At 56.9% G+C, this 22119-nt stretch overlaps 8 protein-coding genes across 8 annotated transcripts; 6 read left to right on the forward strand and 2 right to left on the reverse strand.

Annotated features, from left to right (window-relative positions):
* Positions 1 to 826: 826 nt before the first annotated feature.
* On the reverse strand, positions 827 to 4759 carry B0T15DRAFT_79236 (uncharacterized protein). Its single transcript, XM_062871322.1, has 3 exons — positions 4565 to 4759; positions 1134 to 4501; positions 827 to 1058 (listed from the first exon to the last, which is right to left on the reverse strand). The coding sequence occupies exons 1-3, from the start codon at positions 4571 to 4573 to the stop codon at positions 1007 to 1009; spliced, it is 3429 nt and encodes a 1142-aa protein (XP_062727313.1). The 5' UTR covers positions 4574 to 4759; the 3' UTR covers positions 827 to 1006.
* Positions 4760 to 5428: 669 nt separating this feature from the next.
* Positions 5429 to 6616, forward strand: B0T15DRAFT_388499 (uncharacterized protein; the record flags this gene model as incomplete). Its single annotated transcript, XM_062864449.1, has 2 exons — positions 5429 to 5452; positions 5540 to 6616. The coding sequence occupies 2 exons, from the start codon at positions 5429 to 5431 to the stop codon at positions 6614 to 6616; spliced, it is 1101 nt and encodes a 366-aa protein (XP_062727314.1).
* Positions 6617 to 7002: 386 nt separating this feature from the next.
* B0T15DRAFT_490139 (uncharacterized protein) lies at positions 7003 to 8189 on the forward strand (the record flags this gene model as incomplete). Its single annotated transcript, XM_062866655.1, has 2 exons — positions 7003 to 8006; positions 8168 to 8189. The coding sequence occupies 2 exons, from the start codon at positions 7003 to 7005 to the stop codon at positions 8187 to 8189; spliced, it is 1026 nt and encodes a 341-aa protein (XP_062727315.1).
* Positions 8190 to 9134: 945 nt separating this feature from the next.
* Positions 9135 to 11078, forward strand: B0T15DRAFT_388745 (uncharacterized protein; the record flags this gene model as incomplete). Its single annotated transcript, XM_062864456.1, has 3 exons — positions 9135 to 9789; positions 9850 to 10843; positions 10928 to 11078. The coding sequence occupies 3 exons, from the start codon at positions 9135 to 9137 to the stop codon at positions 11076 to 11078; spliced, it is 1800 nt and encodes a 599-aa protein (XP_062727316.1).
* Positions 11079 to 13092: 2014 nt separating this feature from the next.
* On the forward strand, positions 13093 to 14681 carry B0T15DRAFT_508087 (uncharacterized protein; the record flags this gene model as incomplete). Its single annotated transcript, XM_062867691.1, has 7 exons — positions 13093 to 13171; positions 13431 to 13455; positions 13721 to 13741; positions 13899 to 13958; positions 14200 to 14258; positions 14535 to 14551; positions 14613 to 14681. The coding sequence occupies 7 exons, from the start codon at positions 13093 to 13095 to the stop codon at positions 14679 to 14681; spliced, it is 330 nt and encodes a 109-aa protein (XP_062727317.1).
* Positions 14682 to 16035: 1354 nt separating this feature from the next.
* B0T15DRAFT_79365 (uncharacterized protein) lies at positions 16036 to 18443 on the forward strand. The gene is made up of 2 exons (XM_062871323.1): positions 16036 to 16384; positions 16450 to 18443. Exons 1-2 carry the CDS (start codon positions 16207 to 16209, stop codon positions 18243 to 18245), a joined length of 1974 nt encoding a protein of 657 aa, XP_062727318.1. The 5' UTR covers positions 16036 to 16206; the 3' UTR covers positions 18246 to 18443.
* A 197-nt stretch (positions 18444 to 18640) lies between these two features.
* B0T15DRAFT_386674 (uncharacterized protein) lies at positions 18641 to 19897 on the forward strand (the record flags this gene model as incomplete). Its single annotated transcript, XM_062864337.1, has 3 exons — positions 18641 to 18863; positions 18953 to 19370; positions 19453 to 19897. 3 exons carry the CDS (start codon positions 18641 to 18643, stop codon positions 19895 to 19897), a joined length of 1086 nt encoding a protein of 361 aa, XP_062727319.1.
* Positions 19898 to 20751: 854 nt separating this feature from the next.
* B0T15DRAFT_490143 (uncharacterized protein) lies at positions 20752 to 21945 on the reverse strand (the record flags this gene model as incomplete). The annotated part of the gene is made up of 2 exons (XM_062866656.1): positions 20752 to 21620; positions 21711 to 21945. 2 exons carry the CDS (start codon positions 21943 to 21945, stop codon positions 20752 to 20754), a joined length of 1104 nt encoding a protein of 367 aa, XP_062727320.1.
* Positions 21946 to 22119: the final 174 nt, after the last annotated feature.

Consider the following 22119-nt stretch of genomic DNA (forward strand, 5'->3'; position numbering starts at 1 on the left):
CTCGGCGCCGTTTACACGGGGCACGTTGGTGACGGGCTTGGACTGCAAGTTGAAGGCTTTGATGGCGACGGTAGGCATAGTGCAGCTAAGCTCTTTCCTTTTGGATGTTACTAGTAAGGTACCCTCTGTTATGACAAGCCTGAGCAAGTAAGGTACTGTATATATCCAACGTGAATGTAAGAACGACAGAGCATACTGCCATGATGATCAAACACAAACTGTCATGACAATGAAACACCCTGTCATTTATGACCGGCCGCGCTGTTATGACACTGTGCGGACCGTAACAGTACGGCCAGACCATTATGACGACCGAGTCCTGTACGTACAGTCCTACTCTGATCCTGTGACGGCGGAACATACTTACGGTCATGACAACCGGTCAAGCTGTCATGACACCGAGAGCGGTATCATGACGGCCGTGCACAGAACCGCACATTTCCGTACGTGAAAAATTTACCACCCTATTATTGGGGAGCATTTCGGAGAGGCTGAGTGCTTCTACTCTAGCAGTTGCTAACTCGCCACCGTGCCGGCAGCAAGTGCCAAGTTGGGATCTCAATACTAGTATATTTTTTCTGGTCTCCCAGCCATTGATCGACTTGAAACCCGAAGTAGTCAGTCACTCACGACTAAAAGACAACTAAGAGCAGCTCGGCGTTTGAATGGAGTACTACACATTCCGCCCACACAGTCACAGCTGACAATGTCAGGCGCACTGAAAAGCCTCATCATCCTGCTAGCCCTTACCCATACTCGTACATACTACTAGTAGTAGTAACCAGCCCAAGCAAAAGCACCGGTAAGCCCGCCCTCACACGCATCCCATGCTGTTCTATTCATTACATGCCGCAAAAGCCAACTCAGTCCTCCGATCACGGCTATGCCCTGGAGTCATGACCTGTTCATATACCGTACAATGCCATACCGGTGGCATCTTCCGAGCCAACCCGCTCTAGTACTAACTACCTAGTATAGAGTTTTATCCATGCAAAGGCCAATTTGCCTACCGGCTTTGGATGTGCTGGATGGCAGCAAGCCATTTCTGCTCGTCCGACCTATATGCATCTGGTTAGGGGAGAGAGAAAGAGAGAGAAAAGGGGTAAAGCTCAGAAGACGGGATACAAACTCACTTGTCGAACTTGAGCAGCTTCCCCAGCACCGGCACCAGCTGCGCCCGAAGCCTGTTGTCCTTCTGTTCCAAGAACTGGAGCAGGATCGTCTTCAGGTACATGGCGTCCTGGTTGTTGCCGGCTGCGGATCCGTTGATGGTGCTGGCGGACCGGGTCGACTCCATCGAGCTCCTTCCGGAGCTTGCCACGGCCGGCGAGGACAACTTGGTCTGCAGCGTCTTGGCCTCCTTGGCGAGCTTGTCATAGCGCAGCCGGTAATCATCGAGCGCCCTGCGCAGCTCGGAATTCTTCCGCTCCGTGTCCCGGACCTGCTGCTCCGACGCATCCAGCGTCGACCTCAGGTTCGACACGGTCGTCCGCATCTCGGCCACCTCGGTCCCGGCGCGTTCCTCGTCCGCCTCCAGCTCCTCCCTCCTCCGCCGCCACTCGCGCTCCTTGTGCTCGAGCTCGTCCTTCTCGCTCGCGAGGGCCTTGACCTCGCGCTCCAGATCGCGGATCTTCTGGCGCAGCTCCTCCGTCTCGCGGGCCCTGCGGCGGGCGAGCGCGCTGGTCTCGTCCTCGAGCCTGTCGCGCTCCTCGATGACGGCGTCCATCTTGGCGCGCATCTCGCGCACCTTGCTGTCGGCGCGCTCGTCCACGTCGGCGAGCAGGCGGCGCATCGTCTCGGCCTCGCGCGTGCGCTCGCCGAGCATCTTGCGCGCTTCGGCGAGTTCCTCGTCCAGGCTCTCGCACTGCGACTGGCTCTCCTTGAGCTGGATGCCGAGCTCGGCCGTCTGGTCGCGCATGCTGGTGAGCAGGTTCTGCGCGTTGGTGTATTGGCTGGTCTTGAGCTCCGTTTCCTCGCGGAGCGCGTCCTGCTCCCGCTTGAGCCGCGCGGCTTCGTCCTCGAGCTCGCGGATGCGCGGGCGTAGTCTGGCGGCCTCTTCCTGGATGCGTTGTAGCTCGCGGGTGGCCTTTTCCTCTCTTGCCGATATCTCGATTTTCTCTGCCTCGGAGCGGCGGAGGTCGCGGCCTGCGATTCGCTTTTCGTCTTCTAGACGGAGCCGCGCGTTTGTTTCTTGCGTGACCTTCTCGTGGAGGACCTTGATCTCACTCTCACGGTCGGAGGCGAGGCGCTGTGCCCGCGTCAGTTCCATCTTGAGCTCCTTCTCGCGCTTCTCGAGGTTGCGTAGTTCAGAGTTCTTGGCAGCGAGTTCTTCACGTGTCGTCTTCAGTGCAGCCGAGTCTTGCCGCAGGCTCTTCAGCTCGGGCTGGGCTTTCTGGAGGACTTCTCGTAGCTCCGTGAGATCTTTGTACCGAGTCTGGGCTAGCTGCTGCGCTGCAGCTAAGTCGGATTGCAGAGTCGACGACTTCATCTTCAGGTTGTCGAACTCCTGCTTCAGGGAATCATGCTCACTTTGCAGTTCGGCATTGCCCTTGGCGACTGATGCGGAAGATTCCACCTCCTTTTCGAGTTCTGCGATGCGCTGCTGTAGCGCTTTCTTCTCGGCCTCTAGCTCCTTGATCCGCTCCTTGGCCTCTACATGGTCTTGACCGATAGTCATCAGGTTCTCCTGGAGATTCTCGATCTCTTCCCGCAAGTCTTCTTCGGTCTTGCGTTGCTTCGACAGCCTCTCGATCCGTTGGTCCTTTTCGGCCAGTTCCGCCTCGAGACGGGCCAGTTCGGCCTGCAGCTCTCCGATTGCAGGGCCCTCCACTGGCGATGGAGGGACTTGGTCGGCTGCTGTTGACGTCTCGCTTGGGGCGGGTTCCGAGGCGGCAGCGGCAGCAGAAGAAGCCCCGCCCTTCTTCTTCTTCCTGTTCTTCTTCTTGCCGCCACCTGCTGCAGGAGGCGCGAGCGAATTATTCTCTAGGGTTGTTGCTGGGCCGGCAGAGGGAGCTGAGGGTGGCGGTGCTGCGTGGATCTGTTCGGTAAGCTCCTTGATCTTTGATTCATCTTCCGCCTTGGCCTTCTTCAGTGCCTCGATCTCCGAGGCTAGGCCTTTGATCTTGCCGTCAAGGGAAGACTCAGCCTGGCCAGCTTTCTCTAGCTCCGTCTCCAGCTCTTTATTTCGAGAGGTGGAGGTCGTGAGCTGGGCTGTCTTTTCCTTGATCTCCTCAGCCGCGTCAGCCTTCGCCTTCTCAACCTGGGCCTCGAGATCCTTGAGCTTAGATTGTGCCTCGTTCAGGCGTTCAGTCAACATCGAAATCTCTGCATTTCTAGCCTCAAGCTGCGTTTCGAAGGACGTCTTGACAGCAACGGCGTCTCTAGTCTCGCTGAGTTCCCGCGTGGCATTCTCGAGGCTCTCGACCAGACTAGCGCTGTGCTCCTTTGCGAGCGAGAGCTCATCCCTTAGATTCTTGATTTCGGACTGGAGCTTTTCGACCTCCTCTGTCTTGCTCTGCAGTTCACCTTGGAGCTGTGGGATTTCACTGTCATACGAGAAGAAGTCCTCCCCCTCTCCGCTATCTGCGGGCTTCCCCGTTGGTGACTTGTATCCTCTGTTAGTGACCTCCAACTCCCCGCTAGGCCCTGGGCCCTTTGGCGAGGTCTGGGATTGCGCGGCTTTCAGAGCCGCGAGTTCGTCCTTTAACGTCGTCAGCTCCTGTTCGGCCTCATTTGCCTTCTTTTTGAAGGCTTCCTTCTCGGCCGTAACGCGTTTGAGCTCCTCCATCACCATGTCGCCTCTCAGGTTGATCTGATTCAAGTACTCGACTAGTGCTTCCGGATCCTTGATGGACGTGAGCGGCGTGTTCTCTTTGAGCGCCTTCTCAAACGGCTCTATGGATGTTGCACGGCCATGTGCAATGCGGTAGGAGCGCAGCAGCTCTGGATACGTCTTCTCCAGCTTTTCGAGCTTCCGTAGCCGAGCTCGCACCTCTGGCGGTAACTCAGAGACAACATGCGGGGCAGTTGGCGGAGCCTTGGCCGCTTGTTGCTCTGCGGTGCCTTTGCTGACGTCTCCATTGTCACCGGCTTGCGAGGTGCTCGCGGCACCCTTGAGGGGAGCATCGGCAGGAGCCTGTGCTGTGCCCTTCCCTAGATCATTCGCTGCTGCATCCTTGTCCACCGCCGACGGTGTCGCTACCCCCGAGGGACCTGCTGTGTCGTCGTTATCGTCAATCACAAAAGCCACCTCAAAGACAGCGGGATCCGGGTTGGCCGAGCCATCGCCATTCGCGGTCGCATCCCTCGACGTGAGGTCTTCGCTGGCTTTCTTCGTCGGCCGGGGTCGTCGAGCAGGCGAGTGAGTCCCTGCGGTACTTGATGATCGCGATCGCCTGGGCCCTGAGCTTCCCGGGGGCGGTGTCTGCCTTTGCGACTCGAGAGCCCGTTGTTGTCTCGCTTGCTCCTCGGCGATGGTGCGATCAATTGCGCCTTTAAGTCGCTACACGGTTCTTGTTAGTCGCCGCGGCGACGAATGTTGACAAGCCGTCAACCTGGCACATACCTGGAACATAGTTGCGGATTAATCGCCAATTGCAACGAAAGATCAATCTTGGTTTGGATGCTCGCCTCGATTGTTGGTTGCTACCCTGGTTGTTTCAAGGGACAACAATGGGAGACGACGGCATGCAAGAGTCACAACCAGGAGCTCGCCGTCAGACATCAACCTTCAGAACGGATCACAGGGGCACAATGGGACACATATGCCGATGAACGGAATGTAGAGGAATCCCTTCTCTTCGCTCTTTTCTGCTTGGTTTCAGGAGACTTGTCGTTTCGCCCTTGCGCCGCGGTTCGCTTGTGCACACTGCACAGCCCTGCACCCTGGCAGCGCCAAGTTTGAGCTTCGGCGGTTTCGGCCAGTTAGGATGTCAGCACCCTTGCTATGCCAAAGCCATGTGGCATATCCAGGGCTTTGTTAATTAGCTTACGATTCCCGTACCTCAACCCCGATTGGAAAATATCATCATCGTTCGGTAGTATAATGCTCTCCTATGCTGTCTCTGGTGTAACAGGACCGTGGGTGAGACATACCACATAAACTCACAGTCGATGGTTCATGGCGTTCCCTTACTTCCGAGGATGATGTTGTTGATTATCTGTAGTCAAATATAGAGGACACAAGGGGACTTCGTTTTCGCAATATATTCCGATAAGCCGATACTAGCCTAACGAAGGATGATGAGGTCACCGTGCGTGAGCTTCTGCTAGCCCCTTGTCCTTTCAGGCTGCTGCCACCTCCTGCGGGACAACAAAGCTCACGGCAAAACTGCCTCCGTCATCTAGCCCAACTCTTTCTGGCAGGGCCAAGCGGCCTTTTTCTCTTCGTTTCGTTCTCTGCCTCTTGAAGGCGACAAATTCTACAACGATGGTTTCGTTTTGGCCATGGGGTGTAAGTGATTCTGGCGGTCTGAAACTGAAAGGGGCAGTTGATCTCTTCCAAGCACGAGGGCTAACGGGCATATCTTGTTTCGTGCAGAAGGATAGTACCTCCCCGGCGTCCTTCGAGAGGGCGCTCTCCGCGCTCTCGGCCAAAATCACAACAACGCAGACCCAGCTGGACCAAACCCGGACGAAATCGAGACGCATCAAGCTACTATGCATGCTCTACCTTGGCTTCGCATACTTGGTGTACGCCATCGTGCTTGTCTTGGTGGTTGGGTGGAGGAACATGGGCCCTTGGGAATGGACTGGCATGGCTGGCGGGCCGGTGGTGATCTCGCTCGTTCGCGCCATAACGACTGTATTTTTCGACTACCGGATTGAGAGACTCAGCGCGCGACTCAAGGAGCACCAGACAGAGCGCGCTAAGACCATCCAGAAGTTGAAGGAGGCGACCAAATACGACTCTACCCTCGAGCTGCTGGAGAAGTACGGCGGGACCGACAACAAGCAAAAGAGGGGAAACAAGACGCTAGAGAAGGAGGATGCTGCTGCTGCTGAGCGAGAGGAGGACCGGCCGAAGGGGAAGCACCTGGGGCTGCCACAGCGCACCAACATGCCGCCACCGCCTACGGCGAACATTCCACGGCCGCCTATACCCGGGCCTGTCACCCCACAATCCAGACCACACAGCAGACTCGGTACCCCGTTTCAACCGCCACCTGTCCAGGGTGGCATGGACCCCTCCGCCGAGTTCGCGCCGAATGCCTTTGACGAGAGGACGCCTCCCGCCTTTATGCAGTACCCGCCAGCGGCGATGGCTCCCCAGGCTGAGTCGCACTGGTACGACCGCATCCTGGATACCCTGCTCGGTGAGGACGAAACTGCGCCCAAGAACAGGATTGTCCTGATCTGCTCCAAGTGCAGGCTTGTGAACGGGCAAGCGCCACCCGGGACGAGGTCGCTGTCCGAGCTGGGGATGTGGAAATGCATGGCCTGTGGGGCCACGAATGGTGAGATGGACGAGGGAAAGCGGCTTGTGCAGGAGGTCCTGGGAGGGCGCAGTGCCAGAAAGTCCGAGAGTACGGACGACAACGCGAGCAGGAGCTCGAGTGACCTTGTCGAAGTAGGCAAAGACATACCGGAAGCCGAGCTCAAGGGACAACTCGGCTGAAGAGATCCAAGAAACAGAGAAGGAGGGAACAAAGAACTCCCGCTATCATATGTACGATCCTTGCCTTTCTTCTTTTCTACTTTTGCATTGTTCAACAGTCTTTTCCTTTTCTTTGTCCGATGCCACAATGTCATTGACTCTATACCCGCCGGGCAGCGTAGGGGCGGAAAAACAATGGTATTATTCACCCACTACTGAAAGGAGAAGGGCGAACTGTACAGGAAGAGGAGACCGGGCCGTGAATCATATAAAAGCATCCCTTCGGCTTCGTTCGATTCCTAGTTTGTGTAACCAACCCTCGGCCATACCCAAAGCCTGGAAGACACACAATCAGAAACTAGATCCGCCGGTCTCTTTCAGGGGAAGACATTGTAAATATACATACAATGGCAACCAACGCGAGAGTGCCAGGTGGCATCGACCCGAACCAGGTCATGACATGCTCCATTTGTGGCAGTAGCTGCAAAGTCCGCTGCATGATCACCCATATTAATGACTTCACATGCCACAACAAGAACTGCCTCCTGCATACGGGTTCGGTATTTCTCGACCCGTTCAAAGGGAAGATCTCTCCGTGGGATTCGGACCCTAAGGTGAAGCGGATCGGGCCATGCTACGTTCGCCCACCCCGCGATCAGAATCGGGATCGTGGCGAGCCCCGTGGTGCTAACTTTGCTCCAGACTCGGATCGGGCAGAAGAGCGCGAGAAGCGGGACCGGAAGCAGGACCGACGCCGTGATGCCTCGGTCCCGCGCGGCCGGGATCATCGTGGTGATCATCGTGGTGAGGACCGCCCTCCCCGTGCCGATCGTTCGAGAGCATCAACACCGCCTCGTCGCCGCAGTCCCTCTGCCAGGGGCCATGAGCGCAGGGGAACATCATCGCCCCTTGCTGACCGTGGCCGCGACCGAGACCGCGCTCGTCGGGTACCTCCTTTCCGCGAGGGTGGTACGTTCCAAAGAGACCCCTTCGATGACGATTTCTTCAAGCGCAGCCGCGACCGCATGGATAGGTCCTTCTACGGCGATGATCCGTTCGCTGATGACTTCTTCCAGCATCACCACCCCAACGGTCCCCGTCCCATGCGGGATCGTTATCGTCCTGATCCGGACTCGTTCGGGGCCGCCGACTACATGGACCGCTTGGCGGACAGGTTTGAAAGGGGCTTCGGCATCCGGGACGACCAGTTCGGCGCCGGCCAGTCTCCGTTTGGCCGCACAGCAATGCCAGGGGGTGGTGACCGGAGAGAGCGCGGGCCGTATCCAGGCGGACCTACGCGGACAAGCCGGCCTGACCCGTACCACCGTCCCCAGGAGCACCAGGGCCGGAATCGTGGTCAAACCGGCGGCCAGCGCACACGGCGGACCCGGGAGGAGCCATTCCGGTACGAGTACGTGGGCACAGAGGAGCCAGATTTGGAAGACACTTGTGGCTACTACAAAAGCCACACAGAACGGCGTCGTCGTTGACACGTACTACTTAATCGTTTAAGTTACACACAGGTAGGCCGAGCATTTCCTTTGTCATTGCATGCTGATGTTACAAATCCAGGTGGCCCGAGTCCAATGCATAAGGATGCAGGGAGGGACGCACTTCCCCGCTCAGCTCGGGCAGCAACGGACTGGCCGGTTGGGCCATAGGTGAGTAAGTCCGACGTCACATACCTATCAGATATCGTAGATAAATAATCTCATTTGTTGGGTTTCTCATTGCTTCGCATCAAACTCGTCGTGCCCGATGTGAGAGTGAGTGTGTGCACAGTTCGGGAATGTGGAAGTGGGGAGGGTGAAGCTCCCGATCCCCCTCTTGGCTGGTCCACGTCGAGGACACTTGTGCTCTCCATCTCCAGCACTTGCCGGATGTCGGGCAAGTTGGCTTCACACAAGCAAAAAAAGATGCAAGTGCGTGCGGTGATCACGTTCCCCGAGCCAATTATTTGGGCCTTGACTTGGTCACCTGCCGGAGGACCGTTCTGTGGCCGAGGTGGTCTATTTTCCACTGTCTAGGTCCGCATCCACGTGGTTCCGCCTTAAGTCACGGTCACCACACCCTCCAACGCCAGGCAACAAATCATGCTCCTTCACTTTGACTTGTCCCTTTGTCCCTTTCGTTGGCAACTCGAGCCGGTTGCTATCAGGCTTCGCAGATCCACCGAACTGTTTATAGGTCTGCCACGCAGCCAGATTGAGCAACCTGCCTGGACTCAGGCCACACAAACCGGGCCACACCTACGGCTCTCTCCTTATTCGACAGGCCTTGCCTGCAACTGACACTCGAGTTTGTGCCCTGCCATTTGGGTCGTGCCATGTTCTTGTCATGATGGACACCCGCGGAATATTTCACCTGTGAGCTCTCCTGCCCGAGCTCCTTCGCTTTCTCTCTCTCCTACAACGAACAGACTGTATATATCCAATGGCCGTTTTGGACTTCCTCGCCACCATCTCTTTCCAAATGTTTGAGACTCTTTTCACCGTCCCCCAAGGTGTAGCCGCTGTGCTGCAACAGAAAATCAGGCAACATGGACATCCGCGACGACCCGAGTACTACCACCACTACCACCGACTACGATTCCGGTGACAGTGAGGACGTCAAGTACGTCTATGAGGGGCATGGGCGAGCTGAAAGGAAGGACACGAAGGGGAGATGCGCAGGGAGGAACAGATCTCCCAGGACCAGGGCTCGCGCAGCCAGGTGCACCTGCGGAGCTGGGCTGGTGGACGACAATGCAGAGATCACTGTCCTCGAGGAGGAGACCGATGTCGAACACGAAGAACACGTGCACAAGCACTCGAGACGGCCTCGGCAACCGTCGGGGTCGAGCGGCGTCTCAGGGTGCCACCGTTGTCACGACAAGAAGGTCAAGGACAAAGCCGACAAGAAAAAGTCGACAGAGAAGAAGGCCCGTGGCACGTGGGTTCCCTACATCGAAGAATACCCGGACGAATCCCCGCGACCGGCAATCCTCTTGAAGGAGCACAAGATTCCACGGAGAGCCTCCACCTCCGACGCGAAGCATCTGCGGGATTCGAGTGGTAATTCACTGTCAGCGGGCTCCAGGGGTAGGTCTCCGACCGGGAAGCGTCTGCCGCCGCGGCCTCCTCGCCGGCCTTCCAAAGATTCTCCAAAACATTCTGAACACATTCGTCGCCTCGATTTACGTGAGACGCATGCAGGTGAGTGTATCGCCGTTACGGAGTTGAATTGCCTGCATCCCACTGACAACACTGCGATAGATGAATTCTCAGATCACGATGCCCGAAGCTTCTCCTCTGATTCCGACGAGCCAAGCCTGGCTAGTACTCGTCGCTCACATCATGTGTCCGGCCGCGAGCTGACATCTACTGTGTCCCGGAGTTCGGCGTGGCACGGAAGCCAGCAGCCGAAGTACTCTTCCTCTTGGCCACTGAACGTCGGTTCACGGATGCCCCAGAGGAGACCCACGCGTCCGCATGACGCCGACGAAGAAAGCGAAGAGCATGAAGACTTTTCCGAAGATCACAGTTCTTTCAATGAACAGCAACATGCTCGAAGGTACAATCGGCCGGCATCTTTCCACGAGCGAGACCGGGACCGGGAGACTCGACACCGGGTCTCACCGCCACCCCAGCGTGAGCATGCGAGATCACCACCTCGTCAACAACCTCGCCGGCGGCAGGCTGCCACCGACGCCGGCAGCATAGCAGCAATGGACCAGGACCGACGTTCCGTTGCCGCATCAACAGTATACGAAGTCTGGCGTGGCCATGCCTCTGATTGGGAATCCCCCTACGTCTCAGCCGTGGACGACGACAACGACAACGACTATGATTCGGAGATCGAGGAGTCTGTCAGGCTCTTGAGCCTGAACGACCTGCCGCCACGGACGCCTTCTCCTCATCTGCTACCCCCACGCGGAGAAAGAAGGGGTAACTTCGGGTTCCAGAGCGACAGTCGCTCGCCACCTCCACGTTACCATCATCATCATCATCATCATCATCTTTCTGTCTACAACCGGGGCCTTCCCGCCGGTCCTTCCGCCATCCGTGGAATCTCGTACAACCTTACCTGGGACGGCGACGACGACGGTGGCTTGACCGGTAGCAGCAACCAGCCCCTCCTCCTCCTCCTGGACGGACCCCGTGTTTTAACCACGGAGCAGCCAGATGCGATAACAGACGAGGAAGATAGCAACAACAACAACACACGGCAGTCCCGCTCTCTCTCATCTCGCTGGTCAAAGAGACACGCGTGAGGTGACAAGCCTCTTCCTCCTCTTCCTCCTGTTCCTGTTCCTGCTGCTGCTGCTGCTGCTGCTGCTGCTGCTGCGACAAGAGGCCGGACATTCACATTCACACAACCCCGCCTTGCGCTACCGCGGTCCCCTCGCGCAGTCTCGTCCGTGTTCTCGGCCGCCAGGGAGACGAGGGAAGGATTCCTCTCGCCCAGGCCGACGCGGTTCGATTTCGGCGCGTGGGAGGTGTGAATGTGAATGTGATCGCGCTTCACGGAGCTTTCGTGGCTCTGGGCGGCCTGCTGTAGCATAAATAGGCGAAGATGGGGTTACTACTACTACTAGTAATGATGGCTTTTTTCTTTTGTTTGGTTCCGGTCCGTTGGAGGCACTGGGCTGGCTTGAAGGTGGGGGATAAACGCTTTGGTGAAAAGAAGGCGACGCGGACGGCTGCGGTTGCATACATATATATTGGGGGGTTGTTTCCGGAGTTGGGCCGGCGATTAGACCGGGGGTCACTGGTATGGGGCTTAGAAAGGTTTGGGTTTGGTGGGTTTCTCCCAGAGATTCCGGCGTTATGGAGTTTTGAGAGGGATGGGGAATAGGTAGACTGGCTGATTCATCTGGGGTTCCTCCACAGCTACATCTTTGGTCTTGGGTTTCGGGTTAGATCTCTTGACAGCTTTGGGGGCTTGGGAAGGGGTAGATTGCTTTCGGAGGAAATGGGATAAATATTCGGCATGGCGTGGTACGGGTGAACGAAAGAGAATGCATGGGACGGCGTATGGTTAGGCAGATTGACAACACCGGATTTCTCTTGGGCTGGTTACGGTAGTTGGTCGGTAATATTATGGGCTATCGGATTGTTCTTGATGGAAATGGGGAAGTGGTTCGGCAGACCACCCACACCCACACTCATATTACGACCCTTTTCCTTGCGTACACGTATCATTGCATCCTGCTCCTTGTAGATTACTATATATACCGATGATTGGGAGACGTGTCCTTCTCGTTCCGCGCAACAGGTATATACGTCAGAGATCGAGTGCTCCACTAGCCCATGGCCTCCTTAAGGTGATCCTCGACCCCAAAGATAGGTAATGTTACTAGTAGATAAGGTAGGTAGAGGTAGGCACCCGACCCGTTGTCCTAGAATTACGGTGACTTCTCGACCGCAGGCTTGTTGATGTTCGGAACGGCATGCAGCGAGACAAGACGATTATCTTTGCGCACATTCACTCTACATGGTCTTAGCTGGCGTTCTCTACCTATCAAACGGGTTTGTTTTCTCCTTGTTCACTACGATCCACTGGTAGCAGGCAGAGGTAGACATTTTGCAAAGACTTATAGAGCACCGTTGTTAGCCTAGCAATGAATTGATAGATTCTCCTATGTACCAGGTACTTATGGAAGCGAGGGTGGAGGGCATGCTGCTGAAGGCATGAGATTCTCAGAGGGTTGACGTGAAAGTTGAAAGTTGAAAGAAGTCGGATTTGGAATCCCAAAGGGGAGGGTTTATACTTCTGCTTCACCGCCTTTGCCTGGAGTTCTGCCGCTGTACGAGCCTAGAAAGACGCCGTTCCCGAGGACGTAGCTTCCCTTTTCCCCAAGCTCGTGGTCCCCACACTTCAGGAGCCTTCCCCGGATTCGTCACGGGGGCTCCGTACATTAGTGAAGCTTCTAACTCCCGTCGAGGAGCCAAGGAGGGACGGACACGGTAAATTGTCATGTACGTGAATACTGTAACCCTGTTCATGCTCCCAGGGCTCATTTGTGCGCGTGAAGCTGGGCCAGGCGCACGTGGATGCGCTAGGCTAACTAGTAGATCTTACGACTTACACGGCTCGGGTACTGTACAGGGCAAGACGCCTAGGTAGCTAGCTTCATGATGACGTCTGGAATTCCTGGATCCACCTCCTGCAATGGAAGGGGAAGCTCACATCTGTTGTAACCGTACTGTGACCCTCACGGACGGTGACTACAGTAGCGGCGCTAGTACACAACGGTGGGGTCACCATAGGTACTACCTCGGAGTCACGCAATGGATCTAGTAGTACTACTAAACGCAGTAGTAGTTCCCAGACTGGGCATGCAACGCTCTGGGCCAGCCCATCGACAACCTAAGGTACATTTCGCTGAGCCTTCCGTCTGAGCCTTCCGTCTGCGCTATGTCAGGGGTAATCCGAGAGCTGTACTACTAGGCTAGTACTATGATTCAGTGACCGTGACCGCCATATGTAGAAGCTCGAGCTCTCCTGAAACCGACATGACTCATTTGAGGCTACTACCTAGGTACCTTGCCGCTAGAGCCTTTCTTTGCGTTGCATTTTACCCGGGCCAGCCAGGTAATGTACACAGAGAAAGCAAGGAAGGAACGCTTCGCTTGCAGTGTCTTACAGAGCAAAACTGAATCCTCCAGAGTTTCTTCAAGTAGTGATGGGTGCCTCAGCGGCACGAACACGGGTGACGGAAAACATACCAGTACCGTACCACGCGCAAGCTACACGCTGAGAATACAAGGAGGCCGAGATCTTATAGCTGGTCTGCGAGCTATAGTTAAGCAGCCTATGAAATTGTAAAAGACTCGCTATTAAACACGTCCAGGCATTGTGTTGGATCATGTGTCACGGTATGTACAAGGTAACTTGACTTTGAATGCAGAAACGATAAGGATGGACTCCGGCTCATTAGTACCGCTAGGCGAGAGGCTATGAAAATGTGTCCGAGAAGGCATATCTCTCTGCTCTCTGTCTTGACATCAAGCGCGCGTTGCAGGCAAGCCAGCCGTCCCCAAGCGCCTAGATACGGAACCCACAAGACCTGCAAGGGACGCTATCCTCTCAACGTTTTGAAATACCGTGACCTCGTGACTAACCTGACCGTATTCGCACCAGTCTTTTGCAACGCAGGCCACAGTATGTAAATGTCAAGGGACCGTACTGGGGGGTAAGGTTCAAGAAATTCCGGTTGGCTGATGGATACGGGCTACATGCGTTACTGGCGGTCAATAGTTGGGTGATGGTTTACCTCGGACGGATTCTAACGGCTACTCCTGAGTACCCACTGTATTAGTACGGTCATACTGAGCCGACGTTGTGATTTACTCGGTGGGTCCTCTAGGAGACCTAGCAAGTGAGTGACCACAACGCTGGCTTCAAGACTGGCCCATACCGTATGAGAGCCGGCTCAACACCGCAGCCGAAAACTGGTAAAGACATGTAGCCACAACGTCAAATCTGTATAAGGTAACTGAAGCATTCTATCACTCACAAACCACAACACGAAGTAAGGTTTGGGAGCATTTCGTATTTACCTAAATTCCATAGGCACCTGGTAGTTACTTGCAGGCTTCCATACAATTGCCTAGCAACAGTCATATTTTCCTGTCCTTACCGGACATGCAGGATACGCACGGTATAATACAGCGGCGATGTATGTACAATACTTCCGCGCCAAACGGCCATCCCGTGTCTCTGCCAGATCCCGGTGACGCACCCAATACGGGCTTGAAAGACTCTAGCGAGTAGTTCCCACAGTACTGTCGAAGCGGAGAGTTTCTTCCTCACATTCTTCAGTATTGTACGATACACTGTCTCAGGGCATTTCCATATCAATGTTAATGACTTGGACTAGGGGGTTGGAAGGCTCATTTCGTCGTCACAACCGTCCATAAGAGGTCGCGGTAACGATCCCTCCTGTGCCTACTAGGCTATCACATTCCCAGTGTAAGTAACTTACAAGAGAAAGACTCGAAACAACGATGCTCCGCTTGCCAATGAATTACAGAAACAGAACCGGCCCAGGGCAACATCCGTCGCCAGCAGAATTGGTCCGGACTTCTTGAATCAATCCTGAGGAGCACACAGCTAGCTCACCCCAAAAAGAATAGACATCCAACCTAGGTACCTGCAGACGGACAGGATCTGCTTTGCACCTGCTAAAGGACAAGATGGTTGCAGATACACATCGTGCTGCAGTGCGTGCGTGAGATCCGCATGCTGCTGGGCATGCCGGGCATGGATTCCCCGTTTCAACGTGGATATCGAGCGCTTTTACGGGATACTAGTACTAGAGATGCGGTTAGGGCGAGGAGCTTACTTGAGCTGTGAGCGGATGAGGAGAGGTATAGGAGGGAGTAGTCTTGTCTGTTGTTTCTATTCGTTGCGAGATAGGGACAGGTGTTCTAGCTTTTGTTTCGCTTGGTTTGGGCTGGCCAGTATGTTTCAAGACTTCAAGTCATTTACTAGACCACCCGTCCGTATCAGAGGGAATGGGATGGGAAGTTACGGTAAGGTTACGGTTATTGGCTGCAAACATAGTCGAATCACTCCGGTCCTTCCAGCTTCAAGAGTACTATGATTTCTCTGACACTACTTAGGTGTTTGACGGGAAGAAAGCGGCAGATAGGTAAGTGTTTAAATAACATTGGGGTACCGTAGACAAGGAGTAGTCTTGAGGACTCAAGGAGGATGTCCTCTTGGGATGACTCGATACGTCACAGTAATGACACCCCTTGCTTTACTCCGTACCACTAAGAGCCTCGGTGTTGTCACAATATAGGTTGGTAAGGTATTCACCTCAGGTAAGATACGACTTAGTTAAATTCAACCCTGCGGCAGGGTTATGGACGCGTATAGCACGACGCTTCGCTTGACATTTACAGCGTCATAACGTTACGGGGGCGGAGATCGAAGGCAAGATCGCAGAAGCCATAGTGAGATGGTAAAATACCGTTAGTTATATCGCTGTGTGTACGGAAGTACCGTATCGTGTCTCACTTTGTTTGTCCCTACTCCGATTGGCCTGCCAATGCAACCTCACACAGGACAGTTCCAGTTACCGGAAAGTTTAGCCTGATGACAGTCACAGTTGCGCAAGCCCCAGGCTGGTGTTGTTGACAACGGGCATTCGGGACGTTTCCAGAACCCCAACGCACCGCTGGGGCCTTCTCCATTGCCGTCATGTCTTCTCCTGAGATGAGATGACAGGAAGCCCCTGGTAATTTACGACCACAGCCTGAAACGCAATGCGTAACCATATCGTTATTTTACATAACCCCCGGCCGGGGCCCCAGAACAACGTGGATCCAACTGCCGGTGGAAGCCAAGCGGGGCGGGCCAGGGGCTGGGATGCAGCCAGCAATTCCCGAGACAGCGAGCCGGCTCTCGGGCAATGGCAACCGGGCGGGTAAGATGGAACTGCGAGATAACCGAGCGTAGTGGGATAAATCTGATGGGGCCCTGGGTGTGCCGGCTTCGAGGGATATTTGGGTACCTAGCCAGAGAAGTGGACAGCAAGTCAGCAACTGGTTTTTGACTTCAAGAGGCCATTTGTCGTTCAAGCTCCCACTAGAGTTTTAGCAACCCGACACGTGGAAGCTATGAGTTCCAGTTCTGCGGCGGCCTACTCGGGGTCACCCCCGGGCAAGATGCCCGTCCAGGGTGTCTTCGACTTCGCCTTCAGCCAGCCATTCCAGACGGCGAGCGACTTTGTGCCGCCTGCACACCAGCTGCCGCAGACCGAGGCAGGGAGGCCCATCTTTGTGGACAACAAGTCAAGTGGGTTTCTCAAATATCCCACTCTTTTTTTTGTGTTCAACAGCACGTCCACTAACACAAAACAGATCGGACGCTCACCTTCGGGCAGATCTCCCAGGATGCGCTCGCGGTGGCCGCGGGGCTTCTGCGTCTCGGGCTGGACCCCAAGGACACGATCAAGCTACCGCCAACACCGTCCTGCCCCGCCGGACCGGAGATCGCACCTGTCGTGCTGATCCAGCTGCCCAACTGCCTCCCCTTTGCGCCGCTTTTCTTCGGCGCGCTCGCGGCCGGCACCACGGCCACGCTCGTCTCGCCGGCGCTGACGGCCGACGAGATCGCGTGGATCCTGCAGAACGCCCGCCCGCGCGCCATCATCACTGCCACGGCCTGCCTGCCCGCCATGCAATCCGCTCTCGCCAAGCAGCAGGACTCGAAATACTTCTCCGCCATCCCCGTCTTCACCGTCGACGTGGCAGCCGACGCCTACCCCTCTCCCTCTCCCTCTTCTACCTCTACTAGTAGTAGTAGTAGCAGCAGTAGTAGTGTCTCACCTTCCTCCCCCGGGGACTGGAAACCCCTTCTTCTTCACACCCCCTCCCGCTCATCCCAACCCCAAGCGATCTTCCCCCCGGAAACAGCCGCCTCCCGCACGGCCGTCATCCTCTGGTCGTCCGGCACGTCCGGGCGCTCCAAGGGCGTGCTGCTTTCGCACCACGCGCTCAACTTCTCGGTCGCCAGCATGTGGCACGACGCAGACTACTATTCGGCCCGGCCCCAGCCGCAGTCCTGGCTGGGCTACGTGCCCTTCTACCACGTCTTCGGGCTCTGCAACGTCTTCCTCCTGGCCGTGGCTGCGGGCGTGACCGTGTATACCATGCCGGGCTTCCATCTCGAGACGGTGCTCCGGGCGATCCGGGACCGGAAGGTTACGTATCTGCACATGGCGCCGCCCGTGGCCGTCATGCTGGCCAAGGCCGCGGTGGTGGAGCCGTATGCCGCGCAGGGGGCGTTCAGGAGTGTCGTGGCCGGCATCACGGGCGGCGCGCCGCTGGGGCATGAGGTCGTGGAGGAGGTGTATAAGCGGTGCGGGTTCAGGGTCCGGCTGGGGTACGGGCTCAGCGAGACGTGCAGCACGGCGCTGCAGAGGGGGGTTACGGAGCAAGACATGCGCGAGCAGGCCGGGGACACGGGGCTGCCGCATTACGGGGTGGAGGTCATGATTGCGGACGGGAATGCGAACGGGGGCAGGGGGGGTTATGCGAAGCGCAAGGGCGAGACGACGGCGGCGGCGCGGGTGGACGTGGAAGGGGAGGTGCTGGTGCGGTGTCCCGGCCTGCTGTCGGCGTATCTGCCCGTCGGCGTGTTCTCAGGCCAGAAGCCGGACATGTCGGTGACCGAGGAGGCGCTGACGGCGGACGGGTGGTTCCGCACGGGCGATGTGGGTGCGCTGGACGCGCAGGGAAGGCTGCGCATCACGGACCGGCTCAAGGAGCTGATCAAGGTGCGCGCCTACCAGGTCGCGCCGGCCGAGCTGGAGGCGGTGCTGTGCAGCAGCGAGGCGGTGGCCGATGCCGGCGTTATTGGCATCTACGACGAGAGCGAGGCGACCGAGTGGCCGCGCGCCTTTGTCGTCCCCCGCGCCGGACGGAACAACATGTCCCAGGCGGACCTCGAGAAGCTCGCGGGCCAGCTCAAGGCGCTGGTGGAGAAGCGCACAGCAAAGTACAAGTGGCTGGTCGGCGGCATCGTGTTTGTTGACCAGATCCCCAAGAGCCCGAGCGGCAAGATCCTGCGCCGGGTCCTGAAGAGCGGCGGGGACGAGACCAAGGGGGTCGAAGTCAAGTTGTACGAGAAGAAGAAGAGGGATGCGAAGCTGTAGGCTGCTGATAGCTACTACTAGCAGTAGTAGTATTTCTTTCCAATAATCACATGGAGCGGTCAAACTCGAAGTATGCACTGTTCATAGTGTAGATCTATCTGGTCTCTGGACGACTGTGAGAGAATCAATGAAGAGCGCCAATGATAGTATTCAGAATCAGTTCAGCTCTGTGCTACCTAAGTACTAGTAAGACATGGCTCGCCGCGGATTGGAGCGGCATATTGCCGGGGGGGGCGCTGAGGGGGTGGCGTTTGGCAAGGGCGCGAGGTTGGATTTGCCCAGCTAGGAACACAGGTCTCCCTCTTTCATCTACTTCCAAATCCAAACAGTGACCGCCCAACATGCCAGTTACTCTGGAATTAGGCTCGAACGTAGGCAGCGCATTGAACGCGTCAATGCTCGGCCGCGTGCTCATCACCGGTCTCAACGGCTACATCGCCGCGCACACCGCCGCCCTCTTCCTCAAGGCCGGGCATATTGTTCGCGGCACCGTCCGGTCGAGCGCCAACGCCGAATTGGTTGTTCGCGCCCTCAGCAAGTTCCATGACGGCAGCAAGTTGGAAGTCGTTACGGTACCCGACATTACCTGCGATGGGGCCTTCGACCGCGCCGTTGAAGGTATGCCGAGACCGCCCGGGTTGATTGATTGGGAACTTCCATGAGCCTCCCGCCCTCGCCCAGTCACTGACAGTCTTGATTGAAATTAGACGTCCAAACCATAGCACACCTAGCCAGCCCCGTCTCCATGACCGTTACGGAGCCGGAGGCGATGATACGGGCGGCTGTCAAGGGCACTACGTCGCTCCTCGTGTCAGCCGTAAGGGAGTACCGGCGGAATTCCGGGAGAGGTGTGCTGAAGACGGTGATTTTCATGTCCTCCATCAGCGCCGTCTTTGACCCTACCTCGCCGAGCACGCGTGTCTTCACCGACAGCAGCTGGAACCAGCATGCCGAGGCGGCCACGCCGCAGGTACTGAAGAGGCTGAAGGAGCAGGGGCCCGGATCTGACGACCCAGCCTTGGGGTATCTGTTCTACCAGGCCACCAAGGTAGCTGCCGAAAGGGCGTTCTGGCGGTTCGCGCAGGAGATCATATTCCCATTGGACATGATAGCCTTCTGTCCTGCGTGAGTCCCTCCTTAGACCAAACAGAGTACAGAGTACAGATTCGAAGGGATCACTAACGATCATAATCCCCCTACCCTCAAGTCCTGTCCTGGGCCCGCCGCTCTACCTCCCGGAGTCTATCTCGAAGCTCAGCATGCGTGTCAGGGACATCTACGACATCTTGCACGGCGGCCCGATACCCGAGCCGAGCCCCGTCACGAGTACCTTTGTTGACGTGCGTGATGTGGCCCAGCTGGTGTTCAACGCGGCCGAAGACGCCGATCCAGGCTTACTTCGGCGTCATCGGTATTTGGTAGTGGGACAATCGCCCGTCTCGCCCCAAGCGATAGCCAACGTCCTGCGGGAGAAGTATCCGGAGCGACAGGACACGATCAGGGAGGGGAATCCAAACTGGCTAACTCCTCTGAGCCAAAGACCGGCGTTCGACGTCAGGATGGCGAGGGAACTGCTGGGCAGAGAGTCGATCGGGTTTCGGCAGAGCGTCGTGGACAGTGCAGAGGTCTTTCTGGCGGCAGAGGAGGCCTGAAAGCATTGCCTGCCCTGGTAATCGGGCAGGATGTGCTCGGCATAATGTTCGCAGGAAACGGGAGGAAAAGTTCGACATGAACGCCTGAGTGCTGGTGCTCGTACTCCGAGACTCAGTAAGGATGATAATACGCTTGGTCCTCACCGTCCAGTATTAGCGTAACTTTGTTGCTGTCAGGTATCAAGCAGAAAGAATCCGAATTCATGGTTCCGAAGACGGTGCGGACGTCCCTGTTTTCAGCCTATCCAGTTCTCCTTTTAGGATCAGGCCGTGAAACCGAGTCGACTCGAAACGGCCGTACTATCGTTAGCACTCATCCTATCCCTGCTCTGGTTCTCTTTCAGTCAAGAGAATCCAGGAGCACGGTTGCTAACCACATCCCTCAGAGGTAGAGTCAACATCCCTGACATCAGCCACCCTTCTCTAGCTCCCTACCACCCAGGTTGCCGGAGTCCTGTTTGAGTCCCGGATGTAGGGATCCAGTGCCGCCGGGGCGTTCCCCTTGAGATGCCCGGCGTGATTCGGTTACCACGGAATCAACGACGGCATCGTGCAGAAGGGCACCACAGCAAGGGGCCATGGACTATGATATGTACGTGGAACTCTGTACCTCTAGTCGCTGTAAATGCCATGACCATGCTGCCTTCTGCCCGTCTATCGCTATGCAATGCATATAAGCAACCACCGAGACCGCTGGACTCTCCGCCCCCTGGCTTGGGTATCTGCCAACGCACCTCTGGCTTTTGTTTCCTGCGCAACCTATCCTCTTCCCCCTTCTCTACAACCCTGCCATCCAATACAACCAGCACCCCTTCAAGAGAGAAGCAACCCCTCCCCCCTCCCCCCCCTTCCCTCTAGAAACCCGGCACCTTCTCCAACAAGCCGTCATACAACCTGCCCACCCAGCCCAACGTCTCCCCTCCCCTGGCCACAACCCCCAACCCCCCGACTGCCCACACGCCCATCACGGCGACGGCAACCCCGTTGATAAGCAGCAACCTCCTCCTCCGCATCCGCCTCACCGCCCTATCCACCTTCACATTCCCCGTGTGCCGCTCGAGGCTACTCCACGACCAACCCGCGGCCTGCGCAAAGCCGAGCCACTTGGCCCAGCCCCAGACCATATGCCCGCACCCGGCGCCCAACAGCACCCCGTACGCAACCCAGCTTGCGACACGGTGCCGCACAAACCCGTGCGCGACATACGCCAGCCCGATGTTGGCGCTATCCCCCTCGGAGAAGAGGGGCAGCAGCCGGTTGACGGCCACGTGTGCGCCTAGTATTCCCGTGAAGATATACCCCGATACCGAGATTCCGCTTAGAGGCGGCCAGCCGTGATATCCCCCGGCTGCCGCCCGTCTAGAAGGGAATACTACTACGGGGTTCTCTGCCCCGTCGTTATCGATCTTTAAGTTGTCGAGCGAGGAGGAAGAGGCGGGGTGGTGGTGGTCGTGATCGTGATAATGATCGCCGTAATACCGGCGCAGGTTCTGGTTGCGGCGCAGGAGGCGGAGGGCTAGCCCGGATCCGACGTGGGCGAGGATCGGCAGGGCGACGAGCAGAGGTTCGGAGAGTGGGGTCTGGTAGATCTCGCGCGCGAGGAGGAGGTAGGACTCGGAGGCGGCCACGGAGCGGGCGGCGAGCGGGATGAGGGAGGTTGTGGCTAGGTGTAGCGTGCCGAAGAGGGTGAAGGCGTAGGAGCTGTAGCGCTGGATGCGGGTTACTGTTTTTGGTTGTTAGCATACGTGTATGTGCTATTAGTACTTAGTGGAGTGAATGAGCATTGAAAGTAAGAAAAAAGGGAAGGATGTACGGTAGTAGATCGGACTATGGCCGCTGCCGCTGAGCCCGAGTCCGAGGGAGGTCGAGGTCGAGGAGGCTTGGAGGGATGGTGTCGAGTCCGAGAGGGCGCCGTCGGCCTGTTGCTCGGGCAGCGGTGGGAGGTCTTTGTCGACGTTGGGGGGCTCCATCGGCGCCGGGTCGAGCTCGACCAGCGATATGAGCGTGGCCTGGGACGCTCGGGACCGTAGTGACCGGGCGTCGTCCATGGTGACGGCTTCACCGTTCTGCGCTTCTTATGGTGGCCGGGATTACTGTTGGCGTGTCGGTGTGTTACGTTCCGCGGGCTTCCCTATTTTGTTGAGCCGGCACAGTGGGTTGTTGGTTGACCCGCTGCACGTTCCCCTGATGCGGAGCCTTCCATGTGTTTAAGGCGATGACGA

This window comes from Chaetomium strumarium, assembly GCF_033439665.1.
Source record: "Chaetomium strumarium strain CBS 333.67 chromosome Unknown B0T15scaffold_1, whole genome shotgun sequence".
Classification (NCBI taxonomy): domain Eukaryota; kingdom Fungi; phylum Ascomycota; class Sordariomycetes; order Sordariales; family Chaetomiaceae; genus Chaetomium; species Chaetomium strumarium.

Coding starts and splice junctions, on each gene's coding strand:
- B0T15DRAFT_79365 (XM_062871323.1), top strand. CDS start 16,207: ATGAGTTCCAGTTCTGCGGCGGCCTACTCGGGGTCACCCCCGGGCAAG. Junction 16,385..16,449: donor CTTTGTGGACAACAAGTCAA/GTGGGTTTCTCA, acceptor AACACAAAACAG/ATCGGACGCTCACCTTCGGG.
- B0T15DRAFT_79236 (XM_062871322.1), bottom strand. Junction 1,059..1,133: donor AAGCTGCTCAAGTTCGACAA/GTGAGTTTGTAT, acceptor AGATGCATATAG/GTCGGACGAGCAGAAATGGC.